Raw genomic sequence first — 27,728 nt, 5'->3', positions numbered from 1 at the left:
CCAAAACACCCCTTTCAATATTGTTTAAGAAAGAGATGTTTCTGTCAAATCACGTAATGTCTGTTAATCAGTTAATGTGATATGTTAATGTCACACTACAAGTTTATCAATGTTTCTTAGCCTCTGTCTTTTTCTGTAACACTGGTAACTTGTCTTGTCCTATGTCTTGAATAATTTGATAGATAGATTTGTATCTAGACTCTAGAAAACTATAATGATAATGTCACTGTCATCTGTTAACTTCAGTTAGAATATAGATACATTACATGTCCATTACTGTACTATGCCCTTCTGTTAGGGCTACTGGCCTCTGGTTTCTGGTTTCTTCTTCAGTGTCTGATGAAACACTGACCTGACTGCAACTGCTGTAAATAGGGAGCCTGAATGGCAGTGCAGTTTCTCATTCTGACTTCATAGAACTTCCTACAGAAAGTAATGAGAACAGCCAGGAGAGAGAGGATAGTATTGACACGTAAAGGTTAGGCTTGTGACTGGAGGGTTGCCGGTTCGATTCCCAACTTGTGACTGGAGGGTTGCCGGTTCGATTCCCAACATCCACGGCTGTATGCCCTTGAGCAAGGCACTTAACCCCAGTGCTCCCCGGGCACTCACCAAGGAGGCTGCCCACTGCTCCTGCGTTTGATGTGTGTGTGTTCACTACTGGTGTGTTGGATGGGTTAAATGCATAGGACAAATTCACTGGTGTGTTGGATGGGTTAAATGCATAGGACAAATTCACTGCTCGCTGTGTGTGTGCAGTCACTGAAACTTAAACTTAACTAGACCACTGGCACTGTTACCATGGTAACCTCTATACTACTTATCTCCACCACAGGCTGTGTAAAGTGTCAGATAAATACTGATCTGTGTTACAGTACAAATCTTTTTCCATCAGCTCTGATCACTGCACATAACTACTGGAGCCATGGAAATGTTTGTGTTCATCCTCACTATAGAAACAAGCAAACAAACACACAAACAGAAGAGCAGTGATGATAAAATGCAAATTCATTTGTTTTCTGTTCACATTGAAAGGTTCGAAAAATGCATTTATTTCTTTTATGTTTTATTTTAACAGCAGTGTCACTGTTTCCATTGAAAGCCTGTGAAGGAAGGCAATGTCACCTAAGAGTTAAGAGTAAAGAAAGTGTTTGATGACACTGTTGTGTGATTACCCAGTTGCTGTTGAACCGTTAATGGACAAAATATTGAACGAAACATGCACAGGAATAGAAACAGAAATAGAAAAGAAATCAAAGTTCCAGCGTCTTTCATTAAAAACCACTCACTCTCATTATTTAAGCCACTTATTCTAAATAGGGTCGGGGGGGGGGGGGGGGGGGTTGCTGGAGCCTATCCCAGTGCTCATAGGGTGAAAGGCAGGGAAACACCCTGGACAGGCCAGTCCATTGCCTGGCGGACACACAGACAAATGCACTCACACACAGATTCATTTCTAGAGGCAATTTAGTGTCTCCAGTCTGCCTAACTTGCATGTCTTTGGACTGTAAGATGAAACCCACGCAGGTACAGGCAGAACAAAGGGAGAACATGCAAACTCCACACTCCGCCCGGCTGGGAATCAAACCCGAGATCTTCTTGCTGTGAGGTGACAGCGCCACTCATTAAAGACCAACTATTACAAATCAAATCTGTACCATATCTGTCTTTTTATCTTTAATGTTCAATGGTTCTGAAATGTACATCCTCATAAACATCAGGTCACAATGTCGGCTGAACGTTGGTCGACGTGTTGGCAAGATTATGCCAATGAGCAAATGGCTAAACAAAATTCATAAATGCCTCATTTGATATAGTTCTCCCTATGTCCAGTTCTCGATGTGTCCAGACATGGCTTCCTTCATTAGTTTCCAGGCTGAGGAGCAGATCCAGTGTTCTATCTGTGTGAATGTGTCAGAATGACACTACCTGACCTGTATCAGAACACATTGGGAGACCAGTTCACACCACTACTGCCCACTGTGTAAAGAGAAATGTTCTGTAAGACATAAACTCAACATCAATACAACTCTCAGAGATGTTGTGGATCATTTTAAAATGAGGGGTAACACTGCCACATACGAAGAAGTGTCCTGTGATGTCTGTAATATCCACAAACTGAAGGTGCTGAAGTCCTGTCTTGTGTGTCTGACCTCTTACTGTGAGACTCACCTGGAGCCTCAACAGAGAGTCCCAGCCTTGAAGAAACACAAACTGATTGATCCTGTGGAGAATGTGGAGGATTATATCTGTAAGAAACATGAGAGACCCCTGGAGCTGTTCTGCAGAGATGATCAGACATGTGTGTGTCTCTTCTGTACTGAAGGAGAGCACAGAACTCATAACACTGTTCCCATACACTTACAATTATTTATATTGCAGATGCATTTATCCAAAGCAACTTCCAATACAGGCAAAGCCCAATACCAAGCAAATGACCACTGAGGAGCTGATTGTTGAGTAAGTGCCACTGCTAAGTTCATTATCAGGCTAGATACTCACACAAGTCAGTTACAGGAAAATAACAGAGTTACAAGTGAGATTCAAAATTCAGGATTCTTTATTGTCATGCGTGACAAGTACAATGGAATGCCTACTCCCCACTCAGTCCTGCAGTATCACTTCTAAGCATAAACTCTAAAAAATGAGTAAGTACATGATAATGTATATATATAATACTCTGTGTCCCATTAAAATAGATCGTCAGTCATGTTTATTCTATTGCCCTGCCAGGCACTTTGAACCTTTTCAGAAAATTTGTAAACCTATCAAATAAGCTGTTGACCATGTGCTTTTGACAATACAATAACAGAAAAACATATTTCTGTAAACAAACTGAGAATCTGTGGGCGGCTGTGGTCTAGAGGTTAGAGAATCGGGCTTGTGAAGGGTTGCTGGTTCGATTCTCAGGACCCAGGCCCCTTGGGCAAGGCACTTAACCCCAATGCCCCCAGCTGCCCACTGCTCCTGTGTCTGGTGTGTGTGTGTGTGTTCACTACTGGTGTGTTGGACGGATTAAATGCAGAGGACAAATTCACTGTTCACTGTTCACAGTGTGTGTGTGCGATCACAGAGATTTACTTTACTTTACATCTGGGTTAAGATAATGGGGAGATGCAGGAACATGATCATCATAAACAATATATGAAACAGGAGGTCCTTTTCAGATATTTTTGTGACATACTGCACTGAATTTTTAAAGTTTAATTGTGGGGTTTATAAAGATAAATATACTTAAGAGTATGTGCTTGTAGTTTGGTACATAATCTGTCATTGCAAGATAAGTGTTTTTACTTGGAAAAAATGAAAGTATTTTAGTTTGGTAACATGCACCTTAAGTTGTTTTTTTTATGGAACCATATCTTTCAGGAATGAAGTCTGTATTTTCTGTTTTCCTCTGTATTCACTGCATTACAGTAGTAAGATTTGGTAAACCATCATTTGAATTTTTACAGGGTTGTTTGATTGCATGTGTATGTTTGCATTTAATAAGACTGTGTGTAGAGCTCAGTTTCCCACCAAAGACATGGGTATGTTTTGTACAAATTATGTTGTCTTGTTAGCTCTTCAGTTTGAATGAGGACTACATTTTTCTGCTCTGTTTGTGGTCTCAGGTTATTGGTCCTGAAAACAAGGTTGTTGGTCCTGTTAATCCTGTTATCTTGTGTCTATATTTCTCCTCTGAATGTTTTTTTTCTCATCTCTTTTGTGTGTTACTGCTATTATTTTCATTTTCATATGTAGCTTTAGTGATCATGGCTGGATTAATATGACTTTTCTTCTGTATGCGTAGAGTGAAAGCTTTCTTTGCAGATTCCCAGTGTGACATGCAGTTTTTAATATTCTGTATGAGTCAGTTGCTGGGGGAGGACAAACAAAAGCAGGTTCCTTTTTAAAACAAGAGAAAATGTAGGAGAAGAATACAGGATTGACAAATTTTAAAGACTTTGATTTTAAAAGCATATTGTTAGAGCAGTAACCTACACTAACGACATGCGTTACCTCATGAGAGAGAGAGAAAAAAAGATTGGGTAATTTCATGTTGGAATGTAATATATCATTTTTTTCCCCAATGATCAGTGGCCTCTATAATCTATACTTAATTTAATTTTGTTAATAATAATTTAATTACCGTTCTCAATGTGTGTTTACAGAATATGTCTAGAACAATGAAACACAGATACAAGACATTGAGTCTCAGTTCAGCTACTGAAAATAATAGAAAAAGTATAATGTGTAAATTTATCTAAGAGATTCAAATCAAAGGTACTATTTCACACAGTGGTTTCATCAAGAATGCAGCTCCAGTCCCTCACAACACAACAATACCACACTCAGAACTGTGCTCCTATGCCCACACAGATATTTATATCCACTAGGTGGCCCTTGTGGCTTGGATGGTGATCTTAGATCGGTAGTAACTAATGAACCCCGGGTGAAATCCAAGAGGCCGTAAAAATAGTAGAGACTGGTGACGTAAATCAACTTCAAGTATCTGATTGGATGTAAACATTACATTTTTTCCGTTATAAAGACTGGACAAAAAGAATAAGATTGAATGGAAAAATATTGGATGACGGGATACTCTCTCTCACTTCCCAATTAGAGAACGCTGTCATTGAGATACGATAAGACGTTACGGAATCGTCCGTACAAAGTTGGAGCCGCATAAAAGTATAGAAAAGAACTTGCAAATTATCTAGTGCTTATAAACACGTTCTCTAATGAAGACTACGCAATAGCTAACCACTAAACCGTCAACTGAACAGCGCACCGCACCCTCACGGTAAGATTACATCGTGAGTTCGTTTTTTTTTGCGGTGCGTTTTAGGATGTGAGTTTTACACACAAACACTTTCAGCATACATTGTGTTGTATAATCACTAGACTATGTCGTGTGTGTTCTGCCCAGCCACGAATTTATGAAACTTGCAAGTATAGTAACCCTATTCTTATCATAAATTGTTGTGTCCGGGCCACAAAAAAGAGAAAGTGAAAATGAAACTGACCATCATGATACAGAGAAATCTTTCAGTAATCACTTTCAGGCATAAGCGGAAAGTATACTCAACCCAAACATCGAGTGCCTGTATATGAACAGAGTGTATCAGATTAAAATATTAAAGTACGTAGAATATCAGAATAACAGAATAAAATATCAGCAATATGAAAATAATGCAGTTTCCAGCACTTTGGGGTCCAAAACTAAGTTACTTTCAGGCTGTGACAATACACAAATATTAATAATTAAAAATTAAATATGTATAGTTAAATGTGTGTGTGTGCGTGTGCACACACACGCTGAGAAAAGAAAAACCTAACCGTTTATATGATACAGGCCTATGTCGTATATCATAAACTGTGTTCAGCATCAGTAAAGTATACTGTGAGTAAGAGTAAGGTATACTCAACCCAGATTTGTCTGTATATGAACAGAACCAAACAGACTGAAATATTGGCTAAACTGTAACAATATCAAAAACACTATGATCTGCCTTCAGCACTCCAGCATCGTTAATCTCCAGTTTTTATTGATGATAGGGTAGCAAGACTTGCTAGACCATCTTCAGTAGCTGCAGGCTAATGCCTCAAATCCCCAGGCATGGCACAATGTTCTATATATTTCATTTCATTCAGACTTTAGCACATATATATGATATACACTGCGTGAAAAGCGGTGTATTCGGAAATATCCGGATAAAGTAAACTTCCGCCAAACCTGCTGTTTGCCAGAGGTATTCGGATGCCCGCAGAACTTTGTTATACGGACCTGAAAACTCGTAAATGTCCGAATACAACTGTTAGACGGAGATTTTCAGGCATCCGCGTGACCACAGTCATTAGCTGATGGCTTGGCCTTTCAAATGCTAATAACAGTCAGTGGTCTAGGTGGGACTGGGTACAGAAGCCTGGCCCCCTTCTTTGCTGTAACTTTCCATCAGTTAGCCTATATGTAATATTTAGGCTATGTTTTGAAAACCACACAAATTTGTTAGGTGTTGCATGATGTATAATACAGCAGTGGTAGGCCCATATAGCCTTTATTGTCATTGCACTGTCGTGCAGCTAAATTACAACAGACTCTTCAGATGGAGCACACAAAAACACACTGAAAACATAATTTTAAAAAAAGTCTAAATGAGAGGTTCATTAATTATACATTTGATGGTTATGCAACTGTCCTTTACTTGGGGTCAAAGGTATAGGGTGACCAGACGCAAACAGACCAAATGGGGGACAAGTAGTAAGTTTGTGTGGGACAATGTGGGACATGTTACCAACGCTGAGAGATAACGTAAAACTTAGATATAATGTCAGGCTAACTGAATAAGAAACACTTGTATACACTTGTATTGATAGACATCCAGCATGCATTGGCCATTACAGGCCCATCAAAGGCAACTGTACTTAAGCAAAGCAGCAGGCATCATACAGTTCAAGTCTTTCAAGTTAAACCCCTGACCAAATCCAACTATAAGAATAAATAAGGCTCAAAATAAAATATTACATAAAATAAAACAATTTCAGTGCAAATCTTTATATCAAGCCATTAATACTGGATGAGTAGCATGGTCAGAAGGGATGAAAGATAAAAAGATAAAAGAAATTTTTCCTTTCTTTTTGACTATGATGTCGGCTGACAGCGTTTACCTTCATATCTGTAAAGTTTTACTAAATTTGGTTTTTCTGACGTAGCAAATAAATTCAACAGCCCCACAGCTGCACAGTTTGATTGATGGCCGCCACAGCCTCTTGATGACCGCTCTCAATGCTGTCCTCTCAGCCATTGGGTAAAAGCAAGGCTTTTTAAAAAAAACTCGGCTATGTTGCATTTTTACTGCTTTTGACATAGCGCTATTAAGGAGATTAGAAATTATGCCGCAACGGCATAAGCGGCTCATGTGCCGGGCGGGTAAAAGAATGGATCCATTTATTTTTTTTATTTCTGACAGTTAAAAACCAAACAACCAGCGAAAATGCGGGACATTATCTCAATATGCGGGATGCGGGACAAAGGGTACATGAGGCTTTTTTTTTTTTTTTTAAGCTTACAGGGTACAAAAGTCTTTGTTGTTGTTGTTCCTCGCTTTGTTTGGAATGTTTCTCCTCAGTACGAGGACACGCCCCGTTTTCAAACCACCCACTTAGAATCTAAGGTTGAGTCCTGTCCAATCAGTTTTTGTGCGTGCATGGCGTGGATTGGCAGCAACCACTAGCATAGTGTGTAACTGCAGCGAAAGTCGCTTTGGGGAAGGGGTTACCTGTACGTAGGAGAAGCAAGTCACTGAAGGATTACAGCAGTTGTACTCCGTATTCTGTCGATAGTGTGCATTTTGAAGATGATTTGCAAAAGAACACTTGAGTTTTCGAACGGACAGCGGAGTGGAGAGGCTACACATGAGTCGGGAAAATCCAATTTTTCCAACGCCGAGTCCGAACGAAAACAAACAACTGGTGTTCCCGTTAAATGCATTTTTTAAGAAGATGTCTGAACAGCAGTAAACTTTCATGGAGAATGTTATTCGGCGGTTGAACAGAATGGAGTCCCATCAAAGAGGGGCAAGAGGAGTCTGCCCGAAAAAAGAAGACGAGCGGGAAATAACTCTGTTTCGGTAAGTTTATTTCTGTAACCTTCTGGCTTTTATCTTTGACTGCCTCACATTTTGATACGTTTGCATTTCTTTATCTGCTTTATCCCTTAATATGGTTGAACTCTTGCACTAATGTTGCTTCTACAGGAAGCTGTGCGGAGAATGCATAATGCTGAAAACAATACGTGCACAGACAAAGTAAGACGTGTTTTGTTGGTAGATTATATCATCGCGATCGTTTCATAGCAGTGCCTGGAATTCTAAACAAACTTTTAATCAATCTTCCTTTCTTCTCCACTTTTTTTTCTCTCTAGCATCCTGCAAGACCTATTGAGACTATTCGAAAGAGTTACAGGATGAACCAAGAGGGGAATCTGGAGAACAAAGAGGGGGGCAGGATTGCCTTTCGAATGAGGCAAAGGAGGAGAAGAGTAAGTCAAAACATCATTTCCCCAGTAGTTCTTAGACTTTTTCTCCATTTGCTATTTTCAGTGATCTAATTTCTGTTTTCTCTGTGTTTTGCAGCCGCACAATGCCAGAGCTAGTGTTCTTTAAACTGAGGGAGAGGCTGCTATATGGAGGACTGCATCAGTAGATATAATTTCTGAAGAGGACGCCGCCATCTTGGATGGAAGGCCAGCGTGGGTCCTCCTGCCTAGCACAGAGTTGCACTGTGTGGGGTGCTACAGAATAGACTGGACAAAGATCAAAGATATGTTGTGAATCACCATGCACGAGTTGGTGCGGATTATACTGTATTTTCTTTATTTATAATAAAATTTGTGTAATTCATTTTTGTTTGCCAGACTATCTGTACAGTCTACCTATGAACATAAAACAACACCACCAGTGATAATAAAATATTAATAATATAAACCATATGAAATCATGTCTGGGGACACACAATGGACCAATGGGGAAGGGTTTTAGAGGAGGGGCAAGGCATTGCTCCACCAATCCAAAGTATACTTTTGACCAATTGCAGGATACCTGGTCGCCCCCAAGGGATTATACACCATGGCAACTAAGGGCTCTAGGCAGACCCCCAAACCTGGTACATATCAGGAGCATTCCTGTTAGGGCCAGTGAGGCCTGGTTGACTGAGCACTCAAAAGCAGACTCAGAGGACAGAACATATTTTAGCAGGTGTTTAATGAAGTGTTATCTTCCAAGAAATCCAAAAGACTGAATAATGGTGATGGTACCAGTGGGCAGAGACAGAGGCAGTGGTCAAAAACAGGCAGAGAAGGTCAGGCACAGAGAGACAGAAAAAAACAGGCAGAAGTTCCAAAAACACAAGGCAAAAACAATGTCCAAAAAACAGGCAAAGGTCAAAAAGGCAACAGGCAAAAACACTATCCAAAGAACAGGCAAAGGTCAAAAAGGTAACCGGAATGATGCAAACAAACCAACACAGGAAACATGAGAATGGCTAGATAAACCGGCAAACTAGTGGGGAAACAGACAGGATTTAAACGCAGTGGCTGATGAGGTAAATGGCAGCAGGTCAGCAGGGACCAGGCAGGAAGCAGTGTAAAACATGGACCGGCGCAACCTGGAACAGACAGACAAGACATACATGACAAGACACAACGAAAACATGGACTAGGATCTGGAAGAGTAGGGCAGGACCGTGACAAATTCCATGCCGCGTAACAGAGCTGCAAACTGCCAGATACAACCAATTATCTGTGGAGTATCTGGGAATATACAGGAGTATTCCAGTCCGGATACACCTCTTTTCACGCAGTGATTAACACTCTCATTCTGATGCAATTACAGTCAGCCCCATTCTTTATCAAGCTTTCTTTTTTCTGCTGTGACTTTGTTGTTTTGTCATCAACTGACTTCATTTCTTTTGAAATCTCATTCAATTTGACTTACAGGAGTTATAATCAGTGGAGCTGAGTTTTTGCCTCCATCATTATTACAGGGACTCAGGAATGGATAGAGTTTCTCAGTGAAATACTGATCAGTGAAAGAGTAGATATGAGACCTGGCCTCCACATCATAAAAGGAGACCACACCCTCCTCATAATCCACAAACACCCCCACCTTCTGGGGTTTCTGTTTCAGAGAGAGGGGGACATCGGGATCAGCGCAAGCCTGATACTCATTCCCATTCCTCAGCCACACAGTCCAGAATCCATTCTTAGGTGACAGTTTAATATTTTCCTTTCTGTTGATGGACTCTGTGGCCACTCCTAAATCCCATTTACTCTTCCCCCTGACCTGCACCTCATAGTAAAATCTCCCTGAGGAGAACCACTCCTTTCCCAGGACACAACTACATTTATCAAACCTCTCTGGGTTGTCAGGGAGATTCTGTCGTGTGTCTCCATGTGTCACTTGTTTCAAATCATCAGACAGGATGAGTTTAGGATATGCTGTGTCAGGATCCAGAGTCACATCAGCTGTGGAAAATACAGAAAACATTCATTTAAATCTATTTGTTAATACTAATCAACTCCAGATTATAATTGTATTAGGATTAAGATTATATCTGATTGATTTATACAATACTTGTTAAAACAAATCCAGTTGTTAACACTGTGTGGTAGTAATGACAATGTGAGGCAGACTAGCAAACTAATGGTTGTAGGTTTGAATCCCAAACATCATTGTTGGTGTGTGTGTGTGAGTTAGACACTGAATCCCATGGTGACTCCAGAGGTGTGTGTGTGTGACATAGAAATTCATAATCATATGGTGTTTTGGTTAAGCCTGTCAACTGTACAACTGGAACTGAACCATTAAACATGTTTAAATGATTGACTTTTACATCCACTGTGGGAAATGTAGACAATACTGATTAAAATATGTTATCACATAATAGATAATGATTATGGAGCTTAATAACTGTTTGAATCAGGCAGTTTTGACTAAACTACTAAAGCACTTATTACACGATTTATAGTTCAGATATTAATATAACATCTCACTATCGGACACGTTTGCACTTAAAGGCTCACAAGAACAGATCAGTAAAAATATTACTGAATGATACAAACTCACGAACAGCCTCTGTACTGGTTTCAGAAATGTAAAAAATACTGATTTAAACACGTGTTATCACATATAGATAATGATTATGGGGGTTAATAACTGTTTGAATCTGAAAATGTTGGATTAAACAATAAAACCCTGATTGATCTGTGTCTAAAGTGCTGTTATTAAGTTATTAACATTCACACTTACATGATCATATGACAAGATCAATAGAAATGTTACTGTTTGATACAAATTGACATACTGCTTCGGTGATTTAGGAAGTTTAATTAACAGAACAGAATACAGAATATTACTGTATGAGTGTTTCTATATCAGTGATACAGAATGTTTAATTAAGGATTTTGAACATTAATGATAAAATGAGACTGACCTGCATATTTTCTTCGTGTCCTGTTGAACTCTGAAAACAGATCATAAACGCTTTGAGCGTTATGTCATATATTTTATGTCTATGCTAGGACTATACATCTATGATAAATATGTGCATGATAAAGACCCTCTACTCTTATAGGTTATAAGATTTTTGTTGTCCTGTGATGGGAAGATCAATGAAAACTCAATGACATGAATAATTAACTGGTTCACTTCAGGCAGAATTTAGATCTAAATGAAATAATTAGTAACACCTGGGAGTTCACATCAAATAGATGGCTAAAGTCCATGAACTGAAATCCCTGATGTGAACTTATGTTATGATTTTTAATATTTTTTTGCCTAGATAAGACAGAGTTCACCTGCTTTCCCATTAAACCCACTCTGATACAGGACCTCTCCATACAGACAAACAACTCCTCCCACAACACCAAGAACCTCAGAGCTGTTCTTGACCAACTTCTCTGGGTAAATCACTGCTACAAAATACCGTTGCTGTTTTCCTCCAAAACGTCAGGTGGATTCAAGCTGTTCTCAGTTGCTTCCATCAAATCTCAAACATCCCAGCTGAGAGAAAATTGAGACTCACCCTCTAGTATCTGTTCATCTTTTTGCTTGACATGTTCTGTAAATACACATAGAGAACAGTAACCAAATGATTAATGACTGACATGTAGTTGCCCACCTTATGTGCAGAACAGATGTTAATCTACTCATTAATTAACTTTACTTCTTTGAATTTCTTTGACTTTATGTTAAAATTAAACTATCATGTAGACTCACCTGCATGTGCCCTCTCAGACACTGGAAAATAAAATAAAAGTTAATTAACCTGTGTACTATTCATATTGTCAACTGTGGTGTAAAATCCTTGGCATGGTAAACATGAGGCATTGGTTGTGATCTCTCTGACTGCTCAAGTCTCTGTTTACAGTGATCACACAGTGAAAAGAGACATTTATGACACTGGGTCACACTGGAGCTCTGGCTGTTACTCTTCACTCCTCTGTTCTCTCCCTCTCCTCTGCTGAGCTCCACAGCACATGGACTCTGAAGGAGTTCATGTTAATTTGGTATTTTATTGTAGAATTTGCTGTTATTCATGTAATTTAACTCAAAAAATGCTACATTTTGAATTCTTTCTCTAATGTATAGGGTTTAAACAATACTGAAAATAAAGCTTTTTTTTTTCTTTGAACATCATTTATTAAATAAAACAGTTCCTTCAATAATTCACTGAATATGCATGTATGTATTTTTTATATATAAAATAACAATGGAAGTGAATCTAAAAAGTATCATTTCAATATTGTATCTTCATATATTTGATAGGCCACATTGAGTTTGGAACTGTTAACCTGAATAATTCTAAAGGATTGTCTGAACTGAATATATTGACACAGAGGATGATAAAAAGCAACTGATGATGGAAAAATAAACTGGCAAAAAAACAAAACTGACACATGCCTACATGAAACACAAAAATTACCCTAAAATCTCTCTCTTTGTCCATCTGTTTTTTGTCTCTTTCATGTGGTAAAGCCTGTCGTTAGTGTAGGTTACTGTGCTAAAAATATGCTTATAAAATCAAAGGCTTTAAAATGTGTCAGTCCTGTATCCTGCTCTTACACTTTCTCCTCTTTAAAAAATGACCTTATCTTCCTTCTTTTGTTTTTCCTCCCCCAATCACTAACTCACACAGAATATTAAAAAGGACATTAAAAAACTGTGAATCTACAAATTACCTTTTACTCTACGAACATAGAGGAGAAGTCCAATTAATACCGTGATGATGAATAAAGCTGCAACTATTATGCAACTAACAGCAGTCCTCCAGGTATGAAAAATGCTATCTGAAACACACAAATAAGATGAATAAACATCATTCAAAAAAGAAATAAACAAAATAAATTAATAGGGATTTGTTTTCATTTTACAAAAGTTTTAATTGTGATTTTCTGAATGTTGAGTTACTTGATATGACAATCTCTGCCTCCTTCATGTGATCTCTCAGTATTGCTCTGCAGTAGAACCTGTTGGTGTTACTGTCCTGTACAGTGACACGTTTTTTAACATGGAATCTTTCTGGGTCACTGAGTGTCTCTGTATCTTCATCAGGGAGAGGGTTTCCATCATTGTCCAACCACACAACTTCAGGTTCAGGGTTCCAGCCTTTAATCTCACACAATAGACTGAGTCCTTTACCAATACTGTAGCTCTCCATAGAGATCACTGGGTAGGTCCCCACAGCTGTTAAAAGTATAAATTACAAACAATATCACTGTTAGGAAAGAATATAAAATAGTAAAAACACAAACTGTTTTTAAATGAATGTGTCTCTGACCTGCAACACTGACACTGAAGGAAATATCATCAATCCAATTTTCAGACTGGACAACACATCTGTATTCTCCCTCATCAGAGACTTTCACTCTGGAGAGTTTTAATGAAGTGTTGCCTTTCTGTAGTTCCTCTTTAAATAGTGATGTCCTTCCTCTGTAAGACTGAATCAGATCCTTTCTCTCAGCTCCACTGTCATATAAATGCACCAGTGAGTCTGATGTATAGACTCTAAACCACTGCACTGTCATATCCACAGCACTGATGTTGGGTTTGAGAGAACAGGGCAGAATCACATCTTCACCAGCTCCAACAACAAGAGGACCATCTGGACCAACAACCTGTAAGCGATCTGGAATCAGAAAAACAGAATTGAAAAATACATTCCTCATTCAAAGTTATGAGTTAAGGAGACAACATAATTTCAATAAACATACCCATGTCTTTGGTGATCATGTCAGCACTACACACACAGTCTTATTAGATACAAACACACAGATAATCACACACATAATCACACCACAGTGTAAAAATTCAAATGATGGTTAACCTGATCTGGACACTGTAATGTAGTGAAGGCAGAGGAAAACTGCAAACAGAGACTTCATTGCTGAAAAAAACAGATCCATAAAAAACAACTTAAGGTGCATGCTACCAAACTCAGATACTTTTTACAGCTTCCAATAAGTAAAAGTAATTACACTAAAAGTAAGTAAACTAAATGAAACACTTATCTTGCAATGACAGACTATGTACCAAACTACAAGCACATACTCTAAGTACATTTATCTTTATAAACCCCACAATTCCACTTTAAAAATTCAGTGCAGTATGTCATAAAAATATCTGAAAAGAACCTCCTGTTTCATACATTGTTTATGATGATCATGTTATTGCATCTCCCCATTATCTTAACCCAGATTCTCAGTCTCCACCTTTTCCTGAGTTTAGTGCCTCAAGTATTTCTGTTACTTGTCGTACATACTGACTAAAGTCTTGGCGTGACGATTAAAAAATGCTTTAGATTTTGCAGTGGAGAAAAGAATTGCATTTTTAAAAATGGCCATTTGTTTACAAAAATATGTGTTTCTCTTGTCTCCATCGGTTCCTGAGTTTAATGCCTAACGTAAGGTAATGCCTAAAACAAGGTATTTGTGTTAATGTTTTACATGTTCACTAAACTTGATGGCAATGTAATCAAATGGTTTAGATTTTGCTGTTAAAGAAAACAACTGCAATCATTTGAAATGGCCATTTGTTTACAAAAATGTTTTCTGCTGCTGTCTTGTCAAAAGTAACAGGTCAACAGCTTATATGACAGGTGCAAAAAGTGCTTCAGAACATCCAAAGTGCCCAGCTGAGTAATAGAACAAAAATGACAGACCTTCTGTTTTATCAGAACTCTGAATATATTGTCTCAAAAACTATTAATTAAGTCACTGAGACAGAATCAAACATGCTAAACGCACCAGAGGGCTGTACTATGAAGCGAGGTAACTGGCTTATGCCAGTAACTTCTGGTTAAGTTAAGTCAGAGTAAGTAGTATACCTCCTACTAGAAGGGCCCAATGGCTTTGTTTAGCTAAGAGAATGAAACCATACGGCTCTTCTATTAGGTGGTTTACTACTTACTCTGAGTTAACTTAACCAGAAGTTACCTTTATCTTGCTTTGTAGTACAGGCCCCAGGTCCGACGCATAGACCTAAAACATGCTAACACAAACACCAGAGAGAGGAGGTATAAATGTCTCAGTGAAGATTTACCTGATCTGGACAAAAAGGTGAAATGAAGAAACACACAAACAGCCTTCATTCCTGAATGAGCCACAAACGTAACAGACAAGTTTATGAAAAAAAGAACCTTGAATGGAGAAGAAAAAGTTCAGACTTAGACAGAAAGACACAGAAAATGGTTTTATTTTCATCTTTTCATGATGCAGTTTAACCTGTAGGACCTGTTAGTAAACAGATTCAGCCACATATAAAACACACACACACACACACACACACACACACATACGCACACACATTAACATCACCACAATTGAACTGTGATATACAACTCATTCTACGAGTGTGTGACAACAGGAATTATTTCAATTATTTCATAATTTACAACTTGTTATCACACTGATACAGTGACATCCAAATACACACACCCACCTACAAACTGACACACCATTTTGTGTAATAAGATGAAATCTTTTTCTGTTCTTTCAAATCTGACTTTGTTCACTGTCTCTCCTGTATTCAGGGACAGACCTACAGTATCACTATGAGCAGAAACATTTAATCACTACCTTTGAAAAGAAATGATATTTTATTTCTGAAGACTGAGGCTGTACATGGTACAATGTAAATAATAATGTGGAATAGTCATGGAATATTCCAGATCTTTGTCTTATTTACACTCCTGGTCAGAATGTGATCTAATTTTCGGTATTTTGGTTTGAATGCAAGATATGTACAGTGCTCAAAACTCTGGCCTCTCTCTCTCTCATGATCAAAACAATCATCTGCTGCTTCTTCAGCACAGGCAGGTTGTGGCAGTAAATCCATTTCTCTCTCTCTCTCTCTCTCTCTCTCATACACTCAGTCATTTCATTTTTCCTCTCAAAAAACAAATATATAGGATTCTCTGATAACCTCTCTGACAGTTATTAGCATGCCAATAAAGGCCCAGATGAAAGTTTTAAATATGAACAGAGTCAGATGAAGGAGTCAGTCCTGGTTCACTCTGCTTGTGTTTGTCTCTCTCAGTGGAATTGGGTGTCATTACCTTCATTACAATAAGTGAAAGTGTTAGAGTGATGAGTACACAGAGGGAGATTGTATTTCTAAACATCTCACAAATCCTGTGTCTTTCCACATTTTCCTTCTCTTCTTACATCTGAACTGTTTTCTAACTCCTTTAAATACCAATTCTGAATTCTCCTTTCTTATTTTTGTCTGAAATAAGAATCAGCACAAGATTTTAAATGTCATTATTACATGTGGGAAAACTAGTTAAGGGAATTTGGGGCTGTGATTGTAATTTTTCCACATTCACCAGGAAGTCCAGTAAGACTCTGTCCAAGCTGATAATCAGTAATGTGACTCACTGCTCTGACCCGAACACTCAGATATACGATATATCATTTGCCTGTTCGGGTGGAGTATACTTTACTGTTATGCCCTACGTTTTTGGGAAGCGCAATGTTTCTGTTGCTTCACTTTGGGGGTATTACATGGCTGATTTGGAAACACCACGTGGTTTTGCAGTCTCTCTGATTGGTTCATTCAGACTTCTCTGTATCATCAGTTTCATTTTCACTTACTCTTTTTTGCTGCCCAAACACAACAATTTATGACAAAAATGGGGTCATTACAGTTACAAGTTTCATAAATTTGTCTTAGTCTGGTGATTATACAACACAAAGTATGTTGAAAGTGTGTGTGTGTATAAAAGTCACACCATAAACACACCATAAAATGCTGTAAACTTACTGTGAGGTTGTGGTGAGCCGTCTAGTTTTTGGTTTACTGATTATCTAACGTGCAGTCTTCATCAGAGAATAAGTTTATAGCATTAGACAATTTACAAGTCCTTTTCAGTATTTTTATGCGGCTCCAACTTTCTACGGTCCACTCCGTAAGGACTCATTTACCGTCCATGTCTCAAAGACAGAAATGAAAACGTTCGCTAATTAGGAAGTGAACGAAAGTATCTCGTCATCCAATCACATTTTTTCATTCAGTCGTATTCTTTTTGTCCAATCGTTTTAACTGACAAAATGCAATTTTTACATCCAATCAGATACTTGAAGTTGATTTACATCACCAGTCTCTACCATTTTTACTGCCTCTTGAGTTTCACCCGGGGCTCATCAGTTACTGTACCGATTTATGATCACCACCCAGGTTACGAGGGCCCCCTAGTGGACACAGAAATATCTGTGTTGGCACAGGAAGATCTGTTCGCCATTTCTGAGTGTGGTATTGTTGTGTTGTGAGGGATTGGGGCTGCATTCTTGCTGAAACCACTGTGGGAGATAGTACATTAATTTGAATCTTTTTTTTTTTTTTTTAGATTAATTATACATTTCAGAGATGCGTTTATGAGTAGGCAGTCTGGCAGTGAGGAAATTTACAGCAAAGAAAATAATTAAGATTTTTTAAATGACAGTTTGCTTACAAAAATATGTTTTTCTGTTATTGCATTGTCAAAAGCAAAAAGGTCAACGACTTATTTGAAAGGTTTAAAAATTGTTTGAAAAACTTCGAAGTATGTGGCAGAGCAGTAGAATAAACATTATAAAGCATCTATTTTAATGGGACAGAGAATATTAAATAAATAAATAACTTAACTCTCAAACACTATAACTTAAGTCACTGAAACAGTGTCAAATGTACTAAACACCTCACATCTCACACATAGGCCTAAAACATGCTAACACAGACACCAGAGAGAGGAGAGAAAGAGAGAGGTATAAATGTGTCAGTGAAGGTTTGTCTGATCTGATCCAAACAGTGTAATGAAGAAACACACAAACAGACTTCATTCCTGAATGAGCCACAACCAGAACAGACAAGTTTATGAAATAAAAACAACTTTAAATGCAGAAGAAAAAGTACAGACTTAAATTTACATTCCCAACACTCTTCTTTAAAGACACAGAGACACAGAACATGGTTTTGTTTTCATCTTTTCATAATGCACTTTAACCTGTAGGACCTGTTAGTCAACAGATTCAGTCACAGATAAAACACACAAATACTCCATAGGATACCCTTTATAATTATACCCAAGACTGTACAATGATCACACACAGCACACATTTACTGAAACATCAGTGAAAAACTGTCTTTCCTCATGGACACATCTGTCTTTCTGTTTGTCTGGAATTTCCTCCATTTCACCACTGGGGGGTGTGAATCACAGTGAGCAAAGGTGAGAGAAACATGACCTAATAAGACCTCTCCTGTATAAGACACAAACTATTCTAGTAAACACTGAATTTTCACTGCTAAAAAATGTTTTACAGATTAAAACAGACCAAGGGTTCAATTCAGTACTGTTTAAATTAAAATCTACGTACAGATTTATTTTTTATAACGTTGTCATAAAACTGCTTTACCAGATACCAAGCCTGAAACTTTCAGTGGGCAGGACTAAGACGACAATGATGAAGAACAATTTTAATTTGGTTGCTATAGAAACTTTGAGAGAACCAATCAGTATTAGGAAGGAAAGAAGGTAATCTGTCTTGTCTATCTGACATTCCTGTAGTTTAGTAGAGCATCATCTGCCTCCCAGTGTTGCCGAAGCTGGTTTGATTTCTTCTCTCTTACCTCTTTCCTATTTGTGTGCCTGTATCTGCAGTATCTGCAGCAGTGAATGGAATGATAACATGACCAGTGAAATAGTCAGAAAATGTATTTAACTGGAAACAAGGAAATGAGGAGAGGATTCTGGGAAATGGAGTGTTATATGTTCAACACAAATGCCATAGTTACAGTCAAATTCATTATATTCTGAGTGTCACAGACAGACTCAAGACTGGATGTAACAGTTGTTCTCAGACACACTGTCAGTTAGAGACCTTATGTTCATTTCTTTCTGTCTTGACAGTGATCTTACTTTTACCTTAACCGACGATGACGTCTTTGTCTTCTTTAATTCTATAAAAGTACAAGTATCTAAATTCCTAATATATATGGGACAGGAAGCAGACACAGTGTCAGTAATGTGAAAAAAAACAGATCATGTAAGTTGAAAGATTCAGTAATGTGGCAGTAGCAGGTCTTCTTCAGTGTGGAGTGTCTGAAGGTTTTTGCACCTGTTCCGTGGTTAGACCACAAGCCCTAGAAGATGCTCTCTCTCCCTTTCTCTCTCCTTCTCTCTTTCTCTCTTTCTCTCTCTCTCTCTCTTGTCTCTCTCTCTCCATTTCACGCACACATGTACACATACATACACACTGCTCACCTTTGTGTTAGTGATGACTGCTCTGTCTCTCTGTCTGTTGAAAGTTGTGCAGTGGAGATATGTAGCTGTCTCTTCAGTTAGTCTTGGTGATCAACAGTTCAGCTCTTCAGTTAAGTTTTGTTTAATCCAAATAATGTCATACAGTCCCACCCTTGAGAACAACTCTACGATTACTACTTACTCTCAAAGAGACAGTGGCTATTTAAACACACACACACACGCACACACACACACCATCCCTGTTACAGCAGTTTTCACTGCTTCGTTTAATGTTTCTTTTGTCAGAATGTGTGTGTATATGGTGAGAATGACAAACAGTTTCACAGACACAGTTAACTTCTCCAGAATAGAGGAATTACAAACCTGTTTATAATATCACTGTCATGGAATGGATGGGATTGGGATTTCTCAGTTTTCTCTGAGATTTGCTGATTTCTCATTCCTCTCTCCTCTTTCCTTCATCATGTTAAATAAAAACTTTAGTTCCTCTAGAGTGAGGGCTGGAACGATGAGCACAAGATGGGAACAAAACCTCTGACCTAAACAGTCACAACCTTGTCATAGCACCGCAGTCATATTAACATAATCATAATATTTTAACTCATTTACTTTCACTAGTCTTGAGTACCATGGTAACTTTTTTTTTCCAGATAAGAAATTATGTCTTTATCATGATGTCACTCATCCAATCAGCAGGCAGCTCCCCCACCAATCAGATTTGTTACCCACTGAGACCTCCTCCAATGGCAGGACAGTAACTTCTCAACAGACAAAGAAATGCAATATTTTCCTCATATGAGTTTATTCTTGATTTAACACATTCATAATATAGAACAAGCACATTGAGAACATGTAATATTTGAAACATCTCACTGCAGAATGACCTTTCCAGTGTCTACAAGTGTTCGTTTTATACTGTAATACACCACATTTTTCTCCCGTATGAATACCTCAGTAACACAGAAAGACATAACCTCTCACCCCAGACAGACCTCTGACCCAGCCTGTCCTTTCTCAGTACAGGTGAGGAGTTTGACCTCTTCTAGGTCGTCTGAAACAGTATTTATCAAATCCCTATAGAATCCATGGAAAATTACTGGAAAGCAAAATTTCAGTGTAGCTCTGTGTTAAAGCTCCTCAGTTGACTTATTAAGGGTTTTCTGATTAAATAACTTTCAGTGGTGTATCAGATTAGAGGAGGGGTACCCAAATGGGGGGTGAGTTCTCTCTTTCTCTCTCTGTAGAGCCACACATGCTACTCCTGAGATACCAGTGATCCTGACTCCTCCTGCCCTCCGGACTGATCCGTCCTGGTGTTCTCATCTTTCATCCCCCTGTCAGCATGGCCATCCCCTGTGTTTGTAATCTTTGTGTATTTATTTGAAATTGTAATTGCCCTCTGGGTCCACACCTACTGCACAACTGTCTGGCCAAGAGGGGGTCTCCTCTCTCTGTGGTCCTTCTCAAGATTTCTCTCATTTTTACCCTGTTATTCCTGATACACCTAGGTTTTTCAGGGAGTTTTTTCTTGCCCGCCATGAGGATTAAATCAGGAGGTGCCATCCTGTTTTGTTTCTTGTGGGCCTGTAAAGCCCTTTGAGACTGTAAACACTGTTACTGAGCTCTGAATGAACTTGAAACTTGAAATATCAAATGTCATCTAAGAGGTGAGTCCTCTATCATGAGGGCCAAACTATAAAAACAAATAAATAAAAGAAAACTTACAATAGTGAAGAAAATTGTATGCCTACATTGTTATAGGTGTGAGTTTTGACATGATTGGTCATGATATAAATGGAAAAATCTGAACAAATTGAAAGTAAAAACAATTGTGATGGGTACAATTTGTTGAATCAGAGGCACAATCTCTCGATTTGTCTTATACAGAGCTCTGAACTATTATATATCTATTAAATTGTATAAACTGATAACACCAGCACATATGGACACCAGAGTTAAACCATTGTAGCCAGTTTTGGTGGCTGAATGTGATCTCCTGAATGTGTGAATGAAGAGCTTTGTATCATTGACACAACAGCTTTCAGGTCATCAGTCTTTCTCTTTGTCATTTCTCCTCATAACTTAGACAAAGAGGTGACATAGTTCAGGTCATAATGATGGTAAATATTATACTCTTTCAAGACACAAATTGTTTACCGAAGAGACTAACTGCTTTATCTCTCATGTCTGTAAAAATAAAACATTTGTGTTCCCATTTTCCCCAAAAGCTCTGTTCATCCATGTCCCACTCTTCTTCTAGTGCATCACTCCATTTCACAATTGGAGTCAGGGCCTTCAGTTTCAACAAAGGACCAAAAAGGTTGTTTTTCATTCTTAGCAGTTAGTGTAAGTGTTCAGCCCCCTTGTGGAGCAATGGAATATTGCAGGAAAAATCCTTATCGCAAGAAAGCTCAGCTTGTTTAGTGTGTCACTGTAACAAGATGTCATTTGTGACTGTGTATGGCTGAAATAAAACTGATCACGGGCCACAGTTTGACTATAATCTTGGATTAAAGCAAAGACTTTTCTACCCAGTGCTTCTCCAGAGCTGAATGTGAAAAGTGCTGGATGACAGGAAGTCCTCATCAGCAAGGAGTTTACATGTTGTCATTAACACTTGTATTCTGCTGCAACTGCAGTCGCCCCCATTCTTAGTCAAGCAGTGAGACTGAAATCAGAAGCCATCATGGCTCCAAAGGAAAGCATATTTTCAAATATTGGCCCATGAATTTTAAACCCCAGTTCTTACGCTAAGCATGACTGGAGTCTTTTCTGAATCTATTCTGCTTTCTCTGAAACACACCGTGTTCCACAGATTTTTACTGGCAATTTAATTCCAAAGCAGCTTAATTTGAAAAAGAAACTACACTTTTTTATTACAACAACCTTCTTTACAATTAATGTTCCTGCTGTGACTTTTTTGTTTTGTCATCAACTGACTTAATTTCTTTTGAAAACTTATTCATTTTGGCTCACAGGAGTGATAATCAGTGGAGCTGAGTTTTTACCTCCATAATTAGGAGAGGGACTGAAGTATGGATAGAGTGTTTCAGTGAAAGACTGACCAGTGAAAGAGTAGATATGAGACCTGGCCTCCACATCATAAAAGGAGACCAGACCCTCCTCATAATCCACAAACACCCCCACCTTCTGGGGTTTCTGTTTCAGAGAGAGGAGGACAGAGGGATCATCAAGAGCTTTATACTCATTCCCATTCCTCAGCCACACAGTCCAGAATCCATTCTCAGGGATCAGATCAATATCTCCCTTTCTATTAATGGAATCCCTGGCCACTCCTAAATACCAATAAGTTTTCCCACTGACCTGCACCTCATAGTAAAATCTCCCTGAGGAGAACCCCTCCTTTCCCAGGACACTATACCAGTTGGTAATCCTCTTTGGGTTGTCAGGGAGATCCTGTGGTGTGTCTCCATGTGTCACTTCTTTCCCATCATCAGACAGGATGAGGTTTGGATGAGCTGTATCAGGATCCAGAATCACATCAGCTGTGGAAAATACCGAAAACATTAAATGTATTTGTTAATACTAATCAACTAAAGATTATAATTGTATCAGGATTAAGATTATATCTGATTGAATTCTACAGTATTTGTTAACACAAATCCAGTTTTTAACACTGTGTGGTAGTAATGACAATGTGAGGCAGACTAGTGAACTAATGGTTGTAGGTTTGAATCCCAAACATCATTGCTGGTGTGTGTGTGAGTTAGACACTGAACCCCATGGTGACTCCAGAGGTGTGTGTGTGACATAATCATAAGAATAAGAAAGAATAAGAAAGTCATAATCATATGGTGTTTTGGTTGAGTCTGTCAGCTGTACAACTGGAACTGAACCATTAAACATGTTTAAATGACTGACTTTTATATCCACTGTGGGAAATGTAGACAATATTGATTTAAACATGCATTATCACAGTACAGATAATGATTATGGAGGTTAATAACTGTTTGAATCAGACAGTTGTGACTAAACTACTGAAGTGCTTATTACATGATATATAGTTCAGATATTAATACAACATCTCACTATCGGACACGTTTGCACTGAAAGGATCACAAGAACAGATCAGTACAAATATTACTGAATGATACAAACTCACGAACAGAGCTTCTTTATTGGTTTGAAAATGTAGACAGTACCAATTTAAATATGTGTTATCATGTTATAGGTAATGGTTATGGAGGTTAATAACTGATGGAATCTGACAGCGTTTGATTAAAACAATGAAACCCTGATTACTCTGTGTGTAGAGTGATGTCATTAATATAACATTTCATACAATCACACTGTGTGGATAACATGACCAGATCAGTGAAAATATTACTATATGATACAAACTGACATATTGCTTCCGTTTTGGTGATGTATGATGTTCAAACAATGATACAATGAGTATTTACTGTATACGTTTTTCTACATCAGTGATACAGAATGTTTAATTAAAGATTTGGAATATTAGTGAGAAAATGAGACTCACCTGCATATTTTCTTCGTGTCCTGTTAAACTCTGAAAGCAGACCATAAACATTGTGAGTGTTACATCATGTGTTTTATGGCTATACTAGTACTATATGTGTACGATAAATATGTCCACGATAAAGACCCTCTACTGTTATAAATGTGACTCTTGTTGTTCTGTGATGTGAGGATTACTAAAAACTCAATGGCATGACCAATAAGCTAGTTCACTTCAGGTATAATTTCGATCTAAATGAAATGATTAGTAACACACATCAAAAAGATGGTCAATGAACTGAAATCTCTGATGTGAACTCATGTTAAGATTTTCAATAGTTTTAATTCAGTATAAGTCCGATTCATGGGGTCTTACGCAGTGTAAGTATCTGTTATGAGATCCTCAAAAGACATGTAAGGTGATTGAAATTGCAGGTGAGAACTCATGTTAAGAGTTCAAGATTTGTAATTTGTGACTAGAAAATATCGACAACATCAGAGTCAAAGGTGTCTGAAAGTATGATCTTACAATCTGTAGTTTTAACTTCTACAGATTTAATATACAGTGGTTTTGTCATGTTCCATTCTCATTCTCATTCTGCTTGATCTGTCCAAAGCCGTTGCTATGGTGATGACAGCACTTTCATTCCGTCCCACTCTCTTTTTCCCAGTTAACTGAGGAGATCTCTGTCTGTCTGTCTGTCTGATATATCCATATAGGTGTCCAACTGTCACCTTAAAAATGACCTGGACAGGACAGAGTTCACCTGTTTTCCCATTAAACCCACTCTGCTACAGGAACTCTCCATACAGACAAACAACTCCCACAGCACCAAGAACCTCAGATTTGTTCCTGACCAACTTCTCTGGTAAATCACTGCTACAAAAAACATTTCCTGTTTTCGTCCAAAACGTCAGGTGGATACAGCTGTTCTTAATTGCCTCCATCACTTACTAAAAAGCCATAAATGATCTGAAGACTAGACTACTACAGGCAGAAGGAGTTGCAAATGTTTATATAACATGGGTTTGTGTTGGATGACTGGACAACAGGTTTCAGTAATGAAAGGTCCAGTGACACTCCAGTGGATTTCCAGACTAGACCACCATAGGCAATAGGACGTGTTGTAAGTGTTCTGTAAGGTGGTCGCATGTCTGGTGTGTGACCTGCCCAAATTCTCCCTCAATGTCTCACTGCTCTGATTAGTCAACATTATTATTCATTCAGCAATCTGCTTAAAACCAAAAGAGACTCACCCTCTAGTATCTGTTCATCTTTTTCCTTGACATGCTCTGTAAATACACAAGACAGCAGTAACCAAATTATTAAAGACTGACATGTAGCTGTCCATCTTATGTGCAGAATAGATGTTAATCTACTCATTAATTAACTTTACTTCTTCGAATTGGATTGACTTTACAATAAAATTAAACTGGACTCAAATAGGCTCATCTGCATGTGTCCTCTCAGACACTAGAAGAGACAATAAAAGTTAATTAACCTGTGTACTATTCATATTGCCAACTGTGGTGTAGAATCTTTGGCATGGTAAACATGAGGCATTGGTTGTTGTCTTTCTAACTGCTCAAGTCTCTGTTTTCAGTGATCACACAGTGAAAAGAAATATTTATGACACTGAGTCACACTGGACCTCTGGCTGTTACTCTTCACTCCTCTGTTCTCTCCCTTTCCTCTGCTGAGCTCCACAGCACACAGACTCTGAAGAACCTCCCCCTCCTCTCTTTCTGCATTTCATGTTAGTTTGGTATTTTATTGTAGAATTTTGCTAATATTCATGTAATTTAATACAAATAAAATGCTAAGTTTTGAATTCTTTCTCTAACATACAGGGTTTCAACAACACTGAAAGTAAATCTGTAAAACTTCTTTTTTCTTTCATCTTTTTCCATCTCTCTCTTTGTCCCTCTGTTTTTCTCTCTTTCATGTGGTAACGCATGTCGTTAGTGTAGGTTACTGTTACTAAAAATATGCTTATAAAATCAAAGACTTTAAAATGTGTCAGTCCTGTATCCTGCTCTTACACTTTCTCATCTTTAAAAAATGACCTTGTCTTCCTTCTTTTGTTTTTCCTTCCCCTATCACTAACTCACACAGAATATTAAAGAGGACATTAAAAACTGTGAATCTACAAATTACCTTTTACTCTGCGAATATAGATAAAAAGTCCAATTGATCCAATGATGATGAATAAAGTTGTAACTATTATGCAGCTAACAGCACTCCTCCAGGTATGAAAAATGTTATCTGAAACACACAAACAAGATGAAATAAAGATCATTCAAAAAAGAAACAAATAAACAAAATAAATTTGTGTTCATTTTACAAAACAAATTTTAATTGTGATTTTCTGAATGTTGAGTTACTTGATATGACAATCTCTGCCTCCTTCATGTGATCTCTCAGTATTGCTCTGCAGAAGAACCTGTTGGTGTTACTGTCCTGTACAGTGACATGTTTTTTAATATGGAAACTTTCTGTGTCTCTGAGTGTCTCTGTATCTTCATCAGGGAGAAGGTTTCCATCATTGTCCAACCACACAACTTCAGGTTCAGGGTTCCAGCCTTTAATCTCACACAGTAGACTGAGTCCTTTACCAATACTGTAGCTCTCCATAGAGATCACTGGGTAGGTCCCCACAGCTGTTAAAAGTATAAATTACAAACAATATCACTGTTAGGAAAGAATATAAAATAGTCACAACACAAAGTGTTTTTTAAATGAATGTGTCTCTGACCTGCAACACTGACACTGAATAAAACATCATCAAACCAGTTTTCAGACCGGACAACACATCTGTATTCCCCTTCATCAGTGGTCTTCACTCTGGAGAGTTTTAATGAAGCGTTGCCTTTCTGCAGTTCCTCTTTAAACAGGGATGTCCTCCCTCTGTAAGACTGAATCTGATCCTTACTTTCATCTCCACTGTCATATAAATGCACCAGTGAGTCTGATGTATGGAGTCTAAACCACTCCACTCTCATGTCCACAGCACTGATGTTGGGTTTGAGAGAACAGGGCAGAATCACATCTTCACCAGCTCCAACAACAAGAGGATCATCTGGACCAACAACCTGAAACTGATCTGGAATCAGACAAACAGAATTAAAAAATACATTCCTCATTCAAACAGATGAGTTAAGGAGATAATTTAATTTGCACAAAACACACCCATGTCTTTGGAGGCCATGTCAACACTACACACACAGTCTTATTAGATACAAAAACACACACAATCACACCACAGTGTAAAAATTCAAATGATAGTTTACCAGATATGAACACTGGAATATAGTGAAAGCAGAGGAAAACTGCAAATACAGACTTCATTCCTGAAAGAAATGGTTTCATAAAAAATGACTTAATGTGCATGTTACCAAACTAAAATACTTTCACTTTTTCCAAGTAAAAACACTTATCTTGCAATGACAGACTATGTACCAAACTACAAGCACATACTCCTAAGTGTATTTATCTTTATAAACCCCACAATTAAACTTTAAAAATTCAGTGCAGTATGTCATAAAAATATCTGAAAAGGACCTCCTGTTTCATACATTGTTTATGATGATCATGTTATTGCATCTCCCCATTATCTTAACCCAGATTCTCAGTCTCCACCTTTTCCTGAGTTTAGTGCCTTAATGCAATGAAATGGTTTAGATTTTGCAGTAAAGAAACTGCAATCATTCGAAATGGCAATTTGTTTAAAAAAATGACTTTTTTGCTGTTGCATTGTCAAAAGTAACAGGTCAACAGCTTATATGACACAATCAAAGTGTCCAGCAGAGCAAAAGGACAAAATTGACAGACCTTCTGTTTTAGCAGAACACTGAACATGTTTTCTCAAAAACTATGATTTAAGTCACTGAAACAGAATCCAAAATGCTTAACACACCAGCTCTGACACATAAGCCTAAAACACAGAAATATTAGAGAGAGGAGAGAA

The 27,728-nt window shown here is 38.0% G+C and overlaps 1 protein-coding gene across 1 annotated transcript; it reads right to left on the bottom strand.

Annotated features, from left to right (window-relative positions):
* Positions 1 to 1,939: 1,939 nt before the first annotated feature.
* LOC115816354 (butyrophilin-like protein 2) lies at positions 1,940 to 26,969 on the bottom strand. The gene is made up of 10 exons (XM_030779311.1): positions 26,951 to 26,969; positions 26,517 to 26,864; positions 26,146 to 26,421; positions 22,659 to 22,787; positions 15,081 to 15,131; positions 13,321 to 13,668; positions 12,951 to 13,226; positions 9,706 to 9,847; positions 2,173 to 2,224; positions 1,940 to 1,999 (listed from the first exon to the last, which is right to left on the bottom strand). The coding sequence occupies exons 1-10, from the start codon at positions 26,967 to 26,969 to the stop codon at positions 1,940 to 1,942; spliced, it is 1,701 nt and encodes a 566-aa protein (XP_030635171.1).
* Between the last annotated feature and the right edge of the window lie 759 nt (positions 26,970 to 27,728).

This window comes from Chanos chanos, chromosome 7 (genome assembly GCF_902362185.1).
Source record: "Chanos chanos chromosome 7, fChaCha1.1, whole genome shotgun sequence".
Taxonomy (NCBI): domain Eukaryota; kingdom Metazoa; phylum Chordata; class Actinopteri; order Gonorynchiformes; family Chanidae; genus Chanos; species Chanos chanos.
Note: the sequence above shows the minus strand (reverse complement) of the source record. Positions and strands in the feature narration are given on the sequence as shown.

Bases quoted from the DNA above. Each gene is read 5' to 3' on its own strand.
- LOC115816354 (XM_030779311.1), bottom strand. The intron at 13,227-13,320 runs GTCAGAGACACA...TACTTTTAACAG, and splicing joins CTTCAGTGTCAGTGTTGCAG to CTGTGGGGACCTACCCAGTG. The intron at 2,225-9,705 runs GTATCAGGCTTG...CATTCTCCACAG, and splicing joins TGGCTGAGGAATGGGAATGA to GATCAATCAGTTTGTGTTTC.